The sequence below is a fragment of the Gadus chalcogrammus genome, chromosome 2 (genome assembly GCF_026213295.1).
Source record: "Gadus chalcogrammus isolate NIFS_2021 chromosome 2, NIFS_Gcha_1.0, whole genome shotgun sequence".
Lineage (NCBI taxonomy): Eukaryota > Metazoa > Chordata > Actinopteri > Gadiformes > Gadidae > Gadus > Gadus chalcogrammus.
In genome coordinates, this window is record NC_079413.1 from 9,648,178 (window position 1) to 9,667,019 (window position 18,842).

Consider the following 18,842-nt stretch of genomic DNA (forward strand, 5'->3'; position numbering starts at 1 on the left):
ATCACAAGAGTGCAATTTGCATGTATACATTTGGTGTGTGTGTGTGTGTGTGTGTGTGTGTGTGTGTGTGTGTGTGTGTGTGTGTGTGTGTGTGTGTGTGTGTGTGTGTGTGTGTGTGTGTGTGTGTGTGTGTGTGTGTTTGTGTGTTCGTTAACCTGTAAGGTCTCAGTATTCTGAAGTAGTCTGGACCGTCGCTGCCACTCCGCACCATCTTCAGCAGTTTGATGCCTCGATGGGACACCGACAACACCTGTACCCCAGTCCCCACACTGCCCTGGACACACACAAAAAGACACGCACCCACAAGTTTAATGCATGGGGTCATAAGGCACAGTGGCGAACCTCACCGATGACAGGAAGGAAAAAAATATAAATGATAAATTAATTGAATAATTATCTGTACTTTACTTGTCTGTTTACTTCTTTGTACACAGATGATATGCATGTGTGTCATTTGTGAGCGTGTGTGTGCATGTGAACGTGCATATTTGTGTATCTTTGCTCATGTCTGTGTGTATATGTGTGTGTTTGTGTGTATTGTGTATCTGCACGTGTCTTTGTCTGCATGTGTGTGTGTGTCATATGTGAGTGTGTGTGCGTGGGCGTACCAATGGGAGGAAAGGTCACAAGGAACAGCGGTGAAACTCCCAGATGAGAGTGAAAGTCATCAGAAACAGTGGTGACCTCACCGATGACAGGAAGGGTCCTACAAACTGAGGTTAACCTCACCGATGCGGGGAAGAGGCGGGAGAAGTAGATATCCCAGGAGTCCTTGGCCATAGTGATGGCTTTCTTCTTCACCTCTTCGTCCTGCGTTCCCACAGCCTGGTCCACATTTTTCTCAGCTGGCCGGGCATACCCAGAAACCAAACATATCGTCGCCTGTGTATGTATCCTTTAACGGCCACTATACAATTTTAATGAATACTGACGGATAAGAGTATACTGCCAAATGAATCTTTGCATCCATACCGAAGAAATCTTTCATCTTCTGTCTCTCCTCCTGGTTGATGCGGATGCAGGCCTCGGAGAAAGTATCATGAACAATCTGAATGTTGCAAGACAACAGGTTCATAGGTTAAGGACATATTTGATTTATACCCAGCTATTGATAGGTCTGTAAGAGCATAGCTGGGTGCCAGCCATCTGATGAATGTGATTATAGAAGTACTTTATTAATCCCGGATGGAAAGGGTGTCACAGCAGAAAGTACCGGACCAATATATAGGAATTAAAAGAGATACAGCATGGGCAGAACTGACCTGTCTGAAGAGGAGCTCCAGGATGAGGGGGTTGTTGAAGCTCTCCTTAGGGTAGAACACCTGGCAACACAAGATGACAGATTTAGCATGTGTGTGTGTGTGTGTGTGTGTGTGGGGGGGGGGGGGTGCCCCTCCTTCCTAATGTATAGTTTTCATGGAACATTAGTGTAAGTGTAGTGTGTTTGTATGAGAGTGCCCCTCCTCCCTCATGTATAGTGTTCAGGATACATGAGCGTTAGTGTGGTGTGTGTGTGAGACCGCACCTCCTTTCTCGTGTAAAGTTTTCAGGGTACATTAGTGTAAGTGTAGTGTGTGTTTATGAGTGTGCAAATCATCCCTGATGTATAGTTTTCAGGGTACATTGTATGTAATGTAACATTAGTGTAGGTGTAGTGGGTGTGTGTGTGTGTGTGCACCTCCTTCCTCAGGTATAGTTTCCAGGGTACATTAGTGTAGGTGTAGTGCTCCTCGCTGCTCCTGCTGTGCAGCTGAGTCTGAATGATCTCCTCTTCCATTGGCAGCTTTCTAGAGACTGGACACACACACACACACACACACACACACACACACACACACACACACACACACACACACACACACACACACACACACACACACACACACACACACACACACAATAATATGTACAGTATCTGAACAAAGAATGGTAATGTTTCATGTGCAAATGAACCAACGTTTACCAATGAAAGTGCTGAATGACGGTACCTGTGGGAGGGGGGGGGCCGGTGGTGGAAGGCGTGGTCATTGGTCGGCGTCTGATTGTTTTGTTGGCTTTAGCTCCTCCCCCTTCTTTGGGCGGGGCCGGTTTCTTTGGTGTCTGAGGAAGACGGCCACTATTAATGTACTAATGTACTAAAATTCATGTCAATCAAAAACATAAAATTACAAATATGCATGGCTTGCAGACAGGTCAACATCTGTGTAATGAATTTAACTCTATAACACAATAAACGTGTGTGTGTGTGTGTGTGTGTGTGTGCGTGCGTGCGTGCGTGCGTGCGTGCGTGCGTGCGTGCGTGCGTGCGTGCGTGCGTGCGTGCGTGCGTGCGTGAGTGCGTGCGTGCATGTGTTTGTGTTTACTTGAGCTGGTGGGTTGGCCATCTGATCTTTGAGGATCTCCATCGCTTCATCGTGGGGGTCTGATTTCTTCTCAAACGCCTTCCCATCGCCTTTTCTGAACACTCAAACATGCACAGACGCGCGCACACACACACACACACACACACACACACACACACACACACACACACACACACACATAGACACAGACACACTGAGTTTAGATCTGCAATCATAGAGAAAAGAGTGAGTGTGTGTGTGTGCGTGTGTGTGCCCACCTCTGTGAGCCAGGTGTCTGGGTGGGGGCCGGGGTGGCGGGGGGCTGGTGCTGTTTGACGATGTCCTTGATGTCGTGGCTGGGGTCCAGGCGCTCCGTGTTGTTCACACTGGCCTTCACCACGGCCTCCGGAGGGGGGGCCGTCGTCGGACCTGCAACGTACGAGTCCGTCAGCTCTCTCCAAATGAACCTGTCCTTGTTCAGATCCATCCCGAGCAATAATTAGATCATATCATTTCATTTAGTCATCTAAAAAAAATAATGAATGACTGGGTGTGATAGAAGATATGTTGTTCCTGTGATCTGTTGCAATTGCCGGAGTAAATTGGCAGAATTAGCCAGAAGGAGCAAACATTACTTTATACATCTGCACCCAATGTGCTTAGAACTCCTATTTGCCACATCTGGCTGCTTCCTCATTGGTGTACTATGAAGACATTTATAGGCTTCCGTTTTTTTTCATATCTAAATTTCTTGACCAAAAATACAAAAAAACATTAGCGTCATATGTGCAGTACACATCATATAATTTAGCATAATATTATGAAATAGGTATTTTGATCGTGAATGTTCCTGTGGACATACTGATTTTTCTTTGCGGAGTCTTTGTCGGTGAGTCTTTGCCCTCTTTGACCTGTGGAAGGGTGAATAGATTAAACTTCATCACAAATTCTGCATCCAGCAGCCTGTGTGTGTGTGTGTGTGTATGTGCTTGCATGTGCGTGGAGAGGGTGTGCGTGTGTGTTGGACTCACAGGGCTGGGTGTGCGGGAGTGTGCTGGAGAGTGTGTCGGGGGGGACCTGGGTACCGGGGTATAGTTGGACATCATTTGCTGCTGGAGGGCCATGGCCTGCATGGTCATCTGTTGGGCCTGGGAACACACACACACACACACACACACACACACACACGTTTAATAATACAGTCATTCAACCATTGTTAAAATAGGGTAATTACTGCGATAACTTATGCCTATTAATGGTTAATTAATGTTTAATTAATGCATCCTCATTATAAAGTGATGCTAAAGAGGGATAACAGATACTGCCCATACAGCTGTGTTGGTATCACATTTGGACATCGGACAGTCAAAGATCTTTTTATGAGGTTATAGCTATTAAGCAGTTTCTTCCTGATAACTGTATCAGCTACGACTAGCAAGTGTGCTAATGCGTATACGTTCTACTGAATTGGCACCAGTTGGACTATGGGACCATTATTCCGTCCTGTGGTGTCAGGCTGCAGAATATCCCCATTGACCGCCCCCTCCAGGGACATGACCTTTAGTACAGTGTGGATTGTGTTGATCAGGGCGTTGTTGGGGGCCATACCAGTATGATGGCCTGCTGGTTTATCAGGGCCTGCTGCTGCTGAGCCACTAAGTGCTGGTCAGGTCCTTCAGGGCAGAGAGACAAACACACAATTGTAAGGGACAGTCTCATCTATTGGTGTAGTTCACTGAAATACCACAGCAAAGTCACTCAAACACACAGCCAACATCCTGTATCTGTCCAAGGCTGAAAACGCAGAGCTCAATTTGTCAACATAAACAACATGGATTTTAACACAGGATCAAGCAAACAACAGCAAATGTTCACTGCAATGATGCAAACATGCTAGCGGCCATAATGCATGGGACTTGATGACCAAAATGTGGACAGAGCATTTGCGCAGAAAAAGGACAAACAGGAATGGGCAGTTACTTTAAAAGCTATTGTGAACATTGACAGACATTATTTTATCCGGCTATAAATGGAGATGATTCAGATTCTGTAGCATGGCCACAAACCCATTTTTTTCGTCATAATTCCCAAACAGTTCTCCTGAAGACTCGAGGCTTCAATGAAAACCAGAAGCCAAACATCCAAACTCTACATTGCAACAGCTTCCAATTCGCTAATCATCACAGATACTCAAAGTCAGAGGCTTCACGCATGCCGAGAGACCCACTCCGTGCAGACACGCCACTCCGGTCGTTTGTTCACCTGCGCCCACGCCCGGCATCACCGGCAGGGGAGGCATCCCGGGGAGAGCCCCCTGCATGGGAGCTGAACCCGCGCCCCCCGCACCCCCAGCCCCACCCGAGGAGATGGAGCGGGAGCGTGCTGAGGCGGGGGGGGCAGAGCGAGCGGCGGGCGGGGAGGTGGGCGGGGAGACGGAGGAGGGGTACTGCTGTACTGGGGGCTGGTTGTACTGGTGGTACTCCGGTGGAGGGGGTTGCTCTAGCTGCTGCTGCTGCTGCTGCTGCTGCTGGTGTTGTTCGTGGTGGTGGTGGTGGGAGGGTATGGGCATGGCCGGGACGGGAGGCATCATTCCCCCTGCGACCGGCAGCACTGGCACAGCTTTGAGGAGCGTAGCGGGGGGGCAGGGGGTGGGGCGCGTGGGGAGATTAGTAAAGGCTGTTTCGTTCAGAACAATCTCTTTGGCAAAGGCCAAAGCTCTTCACTTCATGCTTGCAGTAGCTCGACACAAACAACAACCGGCGTCATATTGTTTTGAATGAGAAAAGCACACGGAATGTAGCGTGGCTGTGTTTTCTTGCTCTCTCTCTGTAAATTGTTATTTTAATCTGTCCCGACACACCCAAGCTTTAGGGAAGCATTTGTGGCAGGTCCAAATCGCTGATGTTCTTCTGATGTTGTAGATCCCAAATTCATTTTTTGAAGGTTGTTCAAGGATATGCTAACAGAATAAAAATATTCATATTCTCAGAATTAAAAGAAGGATAGCTCACATGCAATACAGCCTCCTAATTAGTGAACTACCTAGAATAATCCTGAGGAGGGTGGAGAAGATTTAGAAAAAAAGATTCAGACAAACAGACAGAAAGAACAAACAAGACAAGAGAGAGAAATAGACACAAGTAAAGAGAGGGAGAGGGAGAGAGAGAGAGAGAGAGAGAGAGAGAGAAGAGAGTGAGAGATAAAAATACACTAAGAGCGAAAGAGAGACTTGATAGAAAGGAGAGATGGAAGAGAGGTGATGAAGGACAATAAACACTGCATTCCAGATGTCTGGGAATGTGAGCCGTTCTTCTGGTTGGAGGTTTGTAAGAGGTCATATGAAGAGGTCAAATTAAGAGGTAATGAAAAGAAAACACTGTCGCAGGAGGAGTAGAGAAACGTCCTAAATGGTCCAACATCGATCAAGATGCACGTCTGAATTGCCTAGAAAGCAATGTTCTTTGGTGGCTTGTACGTGGGGTTTAAGATAAAGTGACTTTGGATATGATTGTGAGTAATGACTTACAGAATGTGGTGGTGTTTCTGCCTTCATTTATAATCACTTTAATTAAACATGGTTGTCTTCCAAAAAGAGAGATAGAAAGAACTATGAAAAGAAAGAGAAAGAGAGAGAGAGAGAGAGAGAGAGAGAGAGAGAGAGAGAGAGAGAGAGAGAGAGAGAGAGAGAGAGAGAGAGAGAGAGAGAGAGAGAGAGAAAAAGATGAAAAGAGATAGAGAAAACTATAGCTGAGGGACCAGTAGGCCCAGGTTACAGTTGATGGTGCAGCATATTTAATGGATGAGGGCTCACAGACCCATGTCTAGCTGTTGGCCAAAGTTAAACTGTCTGTCTGACTTTCTGTCTACCTGCCTGCCAGCCTACTCCCCCACCCATCCGTCTGTCCTTCTGTATGTCTGCTTGCCTGTCCATTTGATTGAGCCATCATTGTGTATTTATAGCAAAAGTAAATATGCCAAATGTCAAACAACAAAAACCCTACAATCTTGTTTTGAAAAGACTGAAAATAATCAAAAGGCCATCTTCCAGTCCAGACAGACTAATATAACATTAGTGACAGCTTCTGTAAGGACTTTGACAGCCAATTCAAAAACAACAGAAGACCTTCCCTCTGCCCAGCCTAGCGCCTGCGTCCAAGTATTTAAGACCCACTTCAAACACAATGAATTATGGATGCAGTGGGAAACAGAGAGGGCGAGAAGGAGAGACCGAGTTAAACAAAGACACAAGTAGATGGGAAAGAATGGCAAAGGAACCAAGGCAAGAGAAAGGGAGAGAGGGAGGGAGAGAGAGAGAGAGCAAGAAAGATTGAAAGATTTCAATTTCTTTGGAAATATGAATTACATTAAATGTCACAAATGAGTGTGTGTGTCTGTGGGAGACACACACATGCTAATAAATACAAAATACCGTCGTACAAGATTGAGAAATCAACATGTGCATAATAAACATACACACAGCTGACTAACCCACCCACACACACACACACACACACACACACAGCGTGGCTCACCTCCAGGGTGTATTCCCGGGGGATAGGGTCGGCTCCGGGGCACAACTCCTTCGTCTGCTGGGACCCCCACACCTCCCCCTCCCTTCATCCTGGCTGTCAGGCTGGCCGCCCTCTCCATGTCCTGTCACACACACACAAACCCCCCCACACACACACACACAAGCTGAGGCGGTCTGGAGAAATATGAAGTTCTTCGGCACACAGGTACACTGAGTCAGGTGTATCTAACCATGAGAGAGAGAGAGAGAGAGAGAGAGAGAGAGAGAGAGAGAGAGAGAGAGAGAGAGAGAGAGAGAGAGAGAGAGAGAGAGTGAGAGAGAGGGAGAGAGAGTGGGGGGAGGGAGAGAGAGAGAGAGAGAGAGAGAGAGAGAGAGAGAGAGAGAGAGGCGAAGAGAGAGTGGGGAGAGAGAGAGAGAGAGAGAGAGAGAGAGAGAGAGAGAGAGAGAGAGAGAGTATTAGAGAGAAAGACACTGGAGTGGGGGGAGAGAGAGAAAGAGAGTGAGGGCATGGAAGCGAGAGCGAGTGATAGAGAGTGGGATTATTCAGAGAAAGAGCGAGATTGGGGGGGCCTGAGAGAGCAAAGTAGAGAGAGAGCAAGTGATAAAGAGAGTCGGGTCATTAAGAGAGAGAGAATTGTATAAGTTGGTTCTGACACCCCCACACCTCAGGCTGATAAAGGCTTTGTGGGAACTAAATACTTCCTGGGTGGTGCGGGGTGAAAAACACACCCACACACGCACACACACACACACACACACACACACACACACACACACACACACACACACACACACACACACACACACACACACACACACACACACACACACAGACACACACACACACACACACACAAACAAAAACAGCCTACGACGACCACCCACACTCATACATACACCGTTTGACAACAACAACACACACACACACACATACACCCACGACCACCCACACAAACACATACAGAACACACACACATACATCTGTGTTAGTTTACCTCAAGAGCTTTTGATAAACCTGCGTTAGATGGACGGAAAGGGCTGGACGGACAAAAAAATGAGGCCAACCCGATGGGCAGACGGAGCGATGGACAGAGGGATACAAACTGCTAACGGTTCCTGGGGTGGGTGGGTTGCCAGGTAACCTAACAGGTCATGTGTGTATATTAGCTCTATCAACGCTCTATCGCTCTATTCAGAAAGACAGGGTCAGGTGACACCCGACAGCTATCTGAACGCAAAACACCCCCTGGCCCACAGCAGGTACTATGAACTCTAGAGCTCAAATGCGTTCTGTGGGGATACAATGATGTGTCTGGTGCAAGAATATGAATTTTAGAGCTAAAAGAAGTACCCTGCAAGGCTAGATACGATGGTGCAACAAGATGTACTTTGAGCTAAAGTACAAGGCAGAGAGAGAGCGAGAGGAATAAAGAGAGGGCCAGTTTTGAGGTGTGCGTGGGGTTGTGTGTTGACGAGTTAGGGGCCATTAGTGTGGGTTTGTGTTGTCATGTGGAATGTATGTTCCTTTTTTTTTCTTTTTTTTTATATTTGTGTGTGTTTGTGTGTGTGTGTGTGTGTGTGTGTGTGTGTGTGTGTGTGTGTGTGTGTGTGTGTGTGTGTGTGTGTGTGTGTGTGTGTGTGTGTGTGTGTGTGTGTGTGTGTGTGTGTGTGTGTGTGTGTGTGTGTGTGTGTGTGTGTGAGTGTGTGCGTGTTCGTGCCTCTGTCTGTCTATTTGTGTTTCTCACCTGGCTGCTGTCTGAAAGCACCGGGTCAAACAGGCTGTCCAGGTAGCGGTCCATGCCTCGGTCCCGCTGGGCCTGCCCCTCGCTGAACGCGTCGGACTCCACTGCACAACACAAACACACACACACACACACACACACAAACACACACATACACACACACACACACGTGATAACCTTTCTCTATGCCTACATAACATTAGTAAAGCACTTGCGGCTGATACAAGTTACAAGTAAAGCTGGTAAATAACTAAGAAGTAACTTTGAACCTGCTCTTTGTTACTTTTCTACTGCAGCTTTTTATTAATTAAAAATATAACTTACGTAGAAGAATAAAAAAATAATCCCTCCAATCCGTCAATTCGTCCTGGTGCACTTTATACCCCACAAATTGAGTTTTTTTCCGTAGTGATTAGATAGCAGGATTATTAAAGCTATACATGTAGTTACAACTCAAGCCACTAGAGGCTTCCAATGGTAAAACTTGCATAGTGCAGCATTAAGCTTTAAACATAATTGAATTAAATTTAGAGGAGGTTTAAACCATTAAACCTCCTCTAAATAACCTCATAGTATTGGTCATTATTGGATTAGTGTATAAGTGTGTGTGTATGTGTGTGTGTGTGTGTGTGTGTGTGTGTGTGTGTGTGTGTGTGTGTGTGTGTGTGTGTGGGTGGGTGTGTGGGTGGGTGTGTGTGTAACAAACCGTGGCTGTGGTATCCGTCCGAGTCTGGCAGACTGTAGGCTGGTCTATTGGTGTTGAGAGGGAAGGAGGAGGGCACCTCCTCATCTGAGTCAAACCCACTGCCAAACAGAGTACTGGTGGAGGAGAGGAGGAGGAGAGAAGATTAGGAGGAGATGAACGGAGATGGGGAGGAGATGTAGAGGAGAGAAGAGAGCAGAGTCGATGAAGAGGAGAGAGCCAAGAGGAGGGGGAGTGTAGGAGGAAGAGGAGGAGGAGGAGGAGAGAGGCGAAGATGAGACGAGAGGGGGAGAGAAGATGAGGAGGGGAGAGAGGAGAGAGGAGAGCAGGAGAGGGGAGAAGAGGAAAAGAGAAGGAGTTGAAAGGAGAGTAGCGAGAAAAGTAGAGGAACAGAGAGGAGAAAGAAGCAGAGGAGAAAGGGCAGAGAAGACACAGGAAGGCCAGAGAGGACATGATAGGAGAGAAACAAATACAAAAAAGGTCACACAAGTATCAGTAACTCTTCCTAAAGCCTCCTTGATAACAGCCTTAGAGAATGTTCCCATCCCGGCTTGTCTGTCATCGGGACTCACAGGCTGGCATTGGCCCTGACCCTGTTGGGACCCTCGGCGCTGATGATGAAGTAGCTCTTCTGCTTTGGGAATTCAGGGGGAAGCTCCAGGTCCGAGATAAGGTCCAGCACGTAGTCGTGGCCTGCTAACTCCACCCACTGGCCCTGCTCCTTCATCAGGATGGAGTACCCCTTCCACCACTCGGTCACGCCCCTGCAAGACGACACGGTGTGGCATGATTGTCTGGTATAATGGTTTGATGAGGATTTGTAATATGACACAATAATCAGGAAAAACGTTTTATAACTGTAAAACTGTAGGACAAAGTATTTTTTGTGTCAAGGCTGCTCATTGAAACACAGCTCCTCGTTAGTATAGTGGTCAGTATCCCCGCCTGTCACGCGGGAGACCGGGGTTCAATTCCCCGACGGGGAGAAGAGCATTTTTTCACACAAAATCAATAAAATGTTTTTTAGGCGCAGTAGGGGTCTGTGAGCAAGAAGCGATATTTGGAATCCTTGAAAAAATTATCATAATTTAACAATAAAGTTAATACGTTGTAATGTGTCAGGATGACCAAGCGGTGGCACTGTGTGCAGGTCGCAGTCTCCATTGGAAGTGTGGGTTTGAATACTGCTGCTGACATAGATTTTGAGGAAACCATAACGAATATAGAAATTTATTTGGGTTAATTATTTTCTGAATCAGTAAGTTTGCCCGCAATCGGCCAGAGATTCAGCAGGGGATGGGCTTAAATAAGCCTCACGTAAACTGTTTAAAGCATTCTTAAACAGCGTATTCCCTCTACATTTTCCAACGGAAGCGTTTGCAAAATTGAAACATTCGATTCGACTAGTAACTAAGGCACCGTCCACACTAACCCGGGTAAATCTACGAACGCATAAATATTTATCCGTTTAGCCCACTGAAAAGTTTGACCCCAGGGGGCGCTTTTGCACATTTTCTGCAACATGCACGTTTGCATTATAACAAAAACATAAATAAAACATAAGAACTCCCCCCACCGGTGGGTCTTTCTTTTCTTGATACTAACATTAATTCTAAACAGCGTTTTACACAGTAGCTAGGAAATGCTCAAAGGTAAATCAGCGTAATTTAACACTGACGGTAGCTTTTTATGGGTGAAGGACCGTACTAAACGCCCTATCATTGTATGGGTCTGTAAAATGCTAATCAAATCAAAACAAATGTATTTATTAAGCAACTTTAATAAAAAGGTAATTTGGGGGGAGATCTTATGTTTTATTTATGTTTTTGTCATGCCTGTCTACGCTTCAAACTCGTGCATATTGCAAAAAATATGCAACAGCGCCCCCTGGGGTCACACTCTTCGGTGGGTCCCAGAATTCGGTGTACACCCGGCCTTGCGCTGAGTTGTTGAAAATAAGAAGTAAATAAGCCCCTTCAGGTCGAAGACACCTCCGTTTCGCGTCGGTGTCCGGTTCGCCCTGTCTGGGCGTATTTTCCCGATAATGACCGGCGTTCTATTATCCCTTACTTAACCTCAATATGTGGAAGGGAAAATAGCCTTATTTGTAATTACAATATTATGCTGCTGTATTTTCAGAGACCCCCACAGATATTTGAGTTTGCTGCTTTCATGAGAGCCAGACCTCTCTCTATGGGAGCTCGGCTGCCACTGGCTCCCACCTAACTCGAACCCTGCCCTTCCGTCCACACTGAAACGGAGAATTCCGACACTGAAAAGGATGCTTTTCGAAAATGATCGCTGAGTTGGATAAATGTGAAAACGCTGGGTTCTCGTTGTAGTGTGGACAGGGTAGACGGAGGCTTTCAGAAACGATGACGTTCGGTTGCCATGATGCTGCCAAAAGCTTGCACTCGAGACGCTCATCAAAAAAATGACAGGTGAAAAGCAAATGATGATCTCTCTGTACAATGTACTAATTTATCTCCAGATACAACTCGACATATTGGCTCAAACATATTGTTCCAACGCCGGAGGCGAGCGCTGTGCTTGATGTTCTTAAGTGATGCCCGAAAGACGGCAGTTCAAACCGTACTTGGAGCGGCGTTTCTGGCCGGCCGGGTCGAAAATGATTAACCAGCTGATCAATTGTAAATATCAGCTGATCGTGCGCCTGTAATCTAAACAGAGAGACGTGGCGGAGTTGCGTAACCATGACAACAACTGCTTATCAAAATAATTTCAGTGTGGAACGTGGATCCAAAACATTCCAAAAACGATATGAAAACGATAGTGTGGACGGAGATCATTTTCATTGCGGATGTGCGTTTTTTACTTTTTACATTTACCCGGGTTAGTGTGGACGGGGCCTAAAAGTGTCACCTAAACAGAAATTCTAAACAGGAGTCACACAGTGACGTTACAGATGGAATCTTTATAAACTACTAAGTATATCCACTTGGTGATAAGCGGCAGTGCATAAGGCTGTACCTGTGGCGGAGGATGACCCCTGCTAGCTCCTCCCCACTGGTCCACGAGTTAACTGGACAAAGGAAGGACATAGCTACAGAGCGAGAGAGAGGGAGAGAGAGAGAGAGAGAGAGAGAGAGAGAGAGAGAGAGAGAGAGAGAGAGAGAGAGAGAGAGAGAGAGAGAGAGAGAGAGAGAGAGAGAGAGAGAGAGAGAGAGAGAGTGTGAGAGAGAGAGAGCAAAAAACATATGTTACCACAGACCCAGGCAGTTATTGAAAATAATTTAAGTGAAGCCAAAATATCTGTCCGTTATGTCAATATGCAAAGTTCATAAAACTTTGCATATTGTTTCAAAACTCTCGGATGACAACTGTGTGACACTGTAAAGTTATGCTCCCCTTTTGATCGTAATGAAACAAAGATAAGGAGAGAGAGAGAAAGAGAGAGAGCTAGGAGATGACATTAGAGTGTGATATAGATGAGTGATTTTCCCTATGCCCTATTAGACACCACAACCAATCATGGCAGGTAGTCGCACACACTCGCACGCACTCACACAAACACACCCACGCACACACCCACACACACACACACACACACACACACACACACACACACACACACACACACACACACACACACACACACACACACACACACACACACACACAATAAATGGCGGTTTAATGAGTGTGTGCCTGGGGGTGACTAACTTGTGGAATAAAATGAAACCAAAGCAAAAACAAACGTTGGCGTGGAAACAAGAGAACCTGTCGAACGTTCCACCACCTGATCCTCGGCTGCTGATCAAAAATCAATGATCATACTATCACACACTAAATTACATATGTATTACCTGACGCACACACACAGACACACACAGACACACACACATATACACACACTACTGGCAGAAGTAGTGGGGTAAACTATGGTGGTGGGACGCACCATCAAAGCAGTGCACCTGCAGCACCATGCTGGCCTTCTTCCGATTGGCCGTCCACTCTAGCAAAGACAGTGGATAGGTCCGGGCGGTCTCTGGGTTGGAGCCTGAGCTCAGAAGGGACTTTTGATTGGCTTGGATGAGGCAGTGTTGTAGCAGGGCCTGGCTTTCGATGGGGGCGTGGTCAGAGACAAATCTAAAGAGGAAGGGTGAGACGATGCAAGATGAAGCCATCGGCGGCCGGACAGATCTGTGTTACTGAAAGGACAATGCTGGTCTTGGTGGTTAAACCATCAAAACTATCCGCTAACATCCAATAACATTAGTAACATATTAGTAGTCAAAATAACTTTGTCGTTATTTTTCTCTTATTATTATTAAGTATTTAGTAATTAAGTAAGTAATTAAGTGTTTTAGATATGATCTAAATCATTAGTTGGTATTGATTATGGTACATACTTTAACATGTGCTTCTCCATCTTGGGCGAGGGGGCGAAGGCACACAAACACCCCAGCAGCAGCAGCCAGCCCCTCTCTGCGTTTTCCACGTTCACGTTGCGCCACACCTGGTTGGCCAGCTGGGCTAGGATTTCGTCCCGTAACCCGGGCGACGACAGTCCCCTTTCGATGATGTAGCTCCCGAACATGTTCTCCTGGGCGCCGTTCAGGTGCGGGTCACCCATGAACCTCAGAACCTTAGGGCAACATGTAGAAGCGATAAAGAGTAAGAGCGTTAGAGTGTCGAATCGTTAGAACGTTAGAGTGCTAGAACCTTTGGAGCGTTCGAGTGTTAGAATGTTATGGCACCAGAGCTTTAGAACGTTAAGGCGTTAGTGTCAGAGCGGTAGAACATTAGAGCTTAGGAGTGTTATCATTTCATAACGTTAGAGTGTTAGAACGTGAGAAGGTTAGAGCGTTTGAACCTTAGAAATTAGAGCATTAGAAGTTAGAAGGTAGGCGTGTTAGAGGGTTAGAAGGTTATAGATATAGAACGTTCAAAGTTAGATACTAAGAAGGTTAGACGGTTAGAAGGTTAAAAGTCAGACGGTTAGATGTCAGATGGTTAGAAGAAAAGAAGGTTAGAACCTTTAAAGGTAGAAGTTAGAACGTTTGAAGGTTAGTTGGTAAAAAATGTAGAATGGTTAAAAAGTTAGATGGTCAAAAAAGTTTAGATGCTTAGATGGTTAAAAGGTTAGAGGGTTAAAAGGCTAGGTGGTTAGATGGTTAGAAGTTTAGAGGGTTAAAAGGTTAGAGGGTTAAAAGTTTAGATGGTTAGATGGTTAGAAGGTTAGAGGGTAAAAAGCTTATAGGGTTACAAGGTTAGAAGGTTAGATGGTCAAAAGGTTAGAGGGTAAAGGTTAGGTGTAGAACGGTAGAACCATTGTTACCAATGCCGAGAACATGATGCATGAAAACAAACATTAACCAGAAATGGCAGAGTACAGTCTTACCAAGGTGAAGAGTTCCAGTGCGGCCTCTTTAAGGTCCTCATCCACGCGGGTCAGAGAGGCCTCCAATGGGTCCGTGAGCATCCCAAACTTGGGCTCCTATACAAAAGACAGAGGAGGGGGGCCGAAACAAAGGGTTATAAAGAAATGATTCTCATTTACCGGTAGTTCTAATTGGGTTGAAATGCGCTCTGTGCAACTGTGGCCTGGGACTTCACGGAGGCGGGCACTGATTTGAGCCAATAAGAAAAAAGAGGAGACTTGGAGGCCCCACCCTGAAGTAAGCCTGGACGTAGCGGTAGAAGGGGTAGTTGTTGATGTCCAGGGGCAGCGTCAGCTGAGTGTCCTCTCGGATGTGGGGAGCTTGGAGCAGAGCCAGGCAGTCTGAATGTAACTCCCTGCCAACTGGAGGGAGGGAGGGGAGGAGGGAGAGAGGGACAGGGGGGTTGTGGATGGAGGGAATGTGGAAGAAGAGAGAGGATGAAAGAGAGAGATGCCATGAATAACACGTAACGGATTGATAAAAACAGAGTGAGAGGTCCGAGAGACGGAGACAGACAGGCAGATTGACTGACAGACGGAACAGACAGACGTCTGTACCTGCTACAGTATGAAGCAGGGCTGCTAGGTCAGCGGAGATCACCAGGTGTGTGACGTTGACAACTTCTCTCCTATACAGCACCTGGAGGACAAAGACACAGGTCTCACCCTTCGTGGCCACACTAGGCAAGGTGATTGATTACTCACTAAGGCAGTCACATAAAAACAAACGGGTGGTCCGCCTCCTACCTTGTCTCTTTCCCTCCTCTCCGCATCTCTCTTCCTGCGCGACCCCAGCTTTATCTGCACACACACACTTTACAGCTCATTACATCATAATCAAACTACTATCTACACAGGCACTCTATCTACACACAATCATCTAAATACTACTAGGTAATTTATCATTTAGTGTGGGTTTCAGTCATTTGAAGGGGGAACCACCCCTCTCAGCTATGTTCTAACATCAGAGAGTTCTGCTTCGTATGTGTGTCAATCACGGTCTGCAACATCAACTCCAGTGGTCTAAAAAGTTGGACCAATGGTCCAAAAGTTGGACGTATTTTTGCCGAATCGAACCAATGAAGAACTCAAAACACAGTAACATCAATCGTCCAACTCTTTGGCCATTTTCTAAACACGTGTATGCAGCAGTGCTCTCATATCTAAGTAGTGACGTTGCACTTTGAGACAAGAAAACTTATGCTACGGAATAAGGATATCAAAGTGGAGGATAGAGGGGTTAGCTAAGTTAACTATGTGTTCTAGTTACCCTGATGAATCTCTTGCGGTTGACGTACAGACGGACGATCGTTCGGAATCGAACAAGAGCAGCTCTCCTCTTCACGTAGTGCTTCCTGGAAGACATTGCAAGCCCCATGGAGAAAGATACATAGAATATTACAGCGAGAGAGAGAGAGAGAGAGAGAGAGAGAGAGAGAGAGAGAGAGAGAGAGAGAGAGAGAGAGAGAGAGAGAGAGAGAGAGTGAGTGAGTGAGTGAGTGAGTGAGTGAGAGAGAGAGAGGCGAAGAGAGAGTGGGGAGAGAGTGGGGAGAGAGAGAGAGAGAGAGAGAGAGAGAGAGAGAGAGTATTAGAGAGAAAGACACTGGAGTGGGGGGAGAGAGAGAAAGAGAGTGAGGGCATGGAAGCGAGAGCGAGTGATAGAGAGTGGGATTATTCAGAGAAAGAGCGAGATTGGGAGATATATTTGGAGAGTAGGGTCATTAAGAGACAGAGAATTGTATAAGCCTCATTTTGAACAAAATAAAAACCCAAAAATGATTCTAAAAAAAACATGGGAATGAAAAATAAAATAAAAATGTTTCTCCAAAAAACATGGGAATAAAAAGACAGTGCTCAAAGCATGCAGTTTGTGGTGGTAATTCACAAAATAATGAAACACACACACACACTGCACAGATAAACTAGAAAAGCTAAGCGTCAGTCCCACTTTAATCATCCAATCAGCCACCTGTAACCTTTTTCTTATCCATCATCCACAGTCCATCACAGATACCATGTGCGTTGTGAGCCAAGTGGATGGGAAACCAGAAGTGAAGGTAGAGGTTCCCCCAGGCCTCTCTAGCGACCCTACCTTGTGAGGTTCCCGCGGCACTGTGCCTGTAAGCCGATGATCCTCATTCTGAACTGCACGAAGCGGCGGCGGGCGAAGAACATGCGAGCGGTGCGCTGCAGCGTGAGTGCGGCCAGTTGACGTGCACGCTCCAGCTTGCACTCCAGTAGCTGGTAGATGTCCTCCTTCAGAAACAGCTGCAGGGAGCGTGGTCGAATAACGCAGGAGAATTACTACACCTCAACACTGAACACTCACACAAAGCAGAACGAACCCTGAGAATAATACACCGAATACATATTAAGGATGTAACAACATTAACATGATATATTATATATACAAGGGGTCTGTGTGTGTGTGGGTGTGCGTGTTCACCTGAGGCTGTATGCATACAGGTGTGTGTAACTGTGTGCGGGTTAGAGCGGAGGCAATCAATATATGACTTGGATATAAGACTTCCCTAAAAAAGATCTGAGCTATACCGATGAGAAGCTATACCGCTCTCTTAGTTTTGCCAGACGACTAGTGCATATGTCCCACTATTGCCCCCTACTGTAATGCATGGGTACCCACCTTAGTGACCCCGACGTGGAAGCATCCTGCCGTGAGGGGACACAGCTGACTGAGCATGATCACACAGCTCTCTCCACTTGTGGGTGGAGGATCCTTCAATGCCACCAGGGACTTATACCTGGGGAGGTCAGAGACATGGTGCACTGAACCCACGCATGCATGCAGAGCAGCAATACACACATGGGAAGAAGGAGAGGTGTGTGTGTGTGTGTATGTGTGTGTACCTGAACAGGAAGATAGCAAAGGGCAATCTAACAGGGTATCCCTCCTTGCGGATCCGGATGGTCTCCAGTACCCCTGAGTACCGCAGTTGAGTGCTCACCAGCTCGGTCTCAAACACACCGGGCTCCTGCACACACACACACACACACACACACACACACACACACACACACACACACACACACACACACACACACACACACACACACACACACACACACACACACACACACCCATACGCACGCACAGGCACAAGCACAGACACACATAGACACACTTACATTAAACATGTGGTATTCACTAAATGTCACTGACGGAGGCCAGGATGGTGTAGGGAGGGTTACTCATATCCGAACTGCTATATGAACTGTAGGCATCATTGAGTAGCATGCCTGATCCCTACCATGTCCATAAAGTATTACATTACAAAAAATAATAAATACCTTCAAGTTGTTTGGCTTGATGCAGCGCACAAATAACGGGTCACACCTGCCAAGATAAAAAAAGTTATGATATCTATAACTATATATTTATATGGAAAGACAAAATATCTCAACATCTTGTTTGAGACTTTTTAGACTCCTGTTGCTCACTGTCCATGTAAGGCTCCTGCATTATCTTCCCTCCATTTACCTACATGACTTTATCTTCTACCTCCTCACCTCTCTAATACATCTCTGGTTCCTTCACCCCCACCATCTCCTCAGCTCTCCACCTTTTCAAACCCTCCAGATCCCTACTTCACCTTCTCCACCCACTCCTTCTCCTCATCCTCCTGCACATCCTCCTCCTCCTCCTCCTCCTCAACTCTCTGTCCCCTCCTCTTCCTCCTCCCAACTCTCTTCCTCTCTCTCCCCCTCACCTCTCCATCTTCTCCACGAGCTCCAGGAGGGACGTCTGGAACTTGTGGCTGACAGTGGAGGCCTGGTACCTCCGCGTCACCGTGCTGCTCTTCCTGCCCTGGCCGCCCCTCTGTTCCGCCGCCACCTCCGAGTGGCGCCGGAAGAGGCTGGACACCATCTGGACACACGCCGACGGGGAGGACCAACACATTTACATTGAATCGTTTGGCAGGTTGCTTCTACCCTAAGCGACTTACAAGTGGCTTGAGATGCATATCATTGCAGAGCAGGTAGGGGATGGGGCATCTGGCTCAAGGATACCTACATATTTGCGGCAGACATTGGGGATCCAAACCAGTGCCTTTTGGATAGTAGTCGAACACTGTAGCCGCTAAAATTCGCTGTCACAATG

General features: G+C 46.6%; 1 protein-coding gene and 1 non-coding gene across 2 annotated transcripts in view; one reads left to right on the forward strand and one right to left on the reverse strand.

The window, feature by feature from the left end:
- myo15aa (myosin XVAa) overlaps nt 1-18,842 on the reverse strand; it is a 47,358-nt gene that overhangs the window by 12,107 nt on the left and 16,409 nt on the right. The window contains 31 exon segments of the mRNA XM_056608989.1: nt 156-274; nt 730-845; nt 973-1,048; nt 1,263-1,322; nt 1,679-1,794; nt 1,989-2,100; nt 2,364-2,457; nt 2,621-2,771; nt 3,205-3,253; nt 3,374-3,490; nt 3,951-4,015; nt 4,617-4,667; nt 4,777-4,911; nt 4,914-4,961; nt 6,875-6,995; nt 8,619-8,719; nt 9,322-9,434; nt 9,891-10,082; nt 12,310-12,382; nt 13,238-13,428; nt 13,692-13,927; nt 14,684-14,779; nt 14,955-15,085; nt 15,281-15,362; nt 15,470-15,523; nt 15,993-16,077; nt 16,815-16,990; nt 17,367-17,484; nt 17,591-17,715; nt 18,032-18,077; nt 18,451-18,608. Coding sequence (XP_056464964.1) covers nt 156-274; nt 730-845; nt 973-1,048; nt 1,263-1,322; nt 1,679-1,794; nt 1,989-2,100; nt 2,364-2,457; nt 2,621-2,771; nt 3,205-3,253; nt 3,374-3,490; nt 3,951-4,015; nt 4,617-4,667; nt 4,777-4,911; nt 4,914-4,961; nt 6,875-6,995; nt 8,619-8,719; nt 9,322-9,434; nt 9,891-10,082; nt 12,310-12,382; nt 13,238-13,428; nt 13,692-13,927; nt 14,684-14,779; nt 14,955-15,085; nt 15,281-15,362; nt 15,470-15,523; nt 15,993-16,077; nt 16,815-16,990; nt 17,367-17,484; nt 17,591-17,715; nt 18,032-18,077; nt 18,451-18,608 — 3,407 coding nt within the window.
- Nucleotides 10,233-10,304, forward strand: trnad-guc (transfer RNA aspartic acid (anticodon GUC)). The gene has a single exon. It is a non-coding gene; the product is annotated as a tRNA-Asp (tRNA).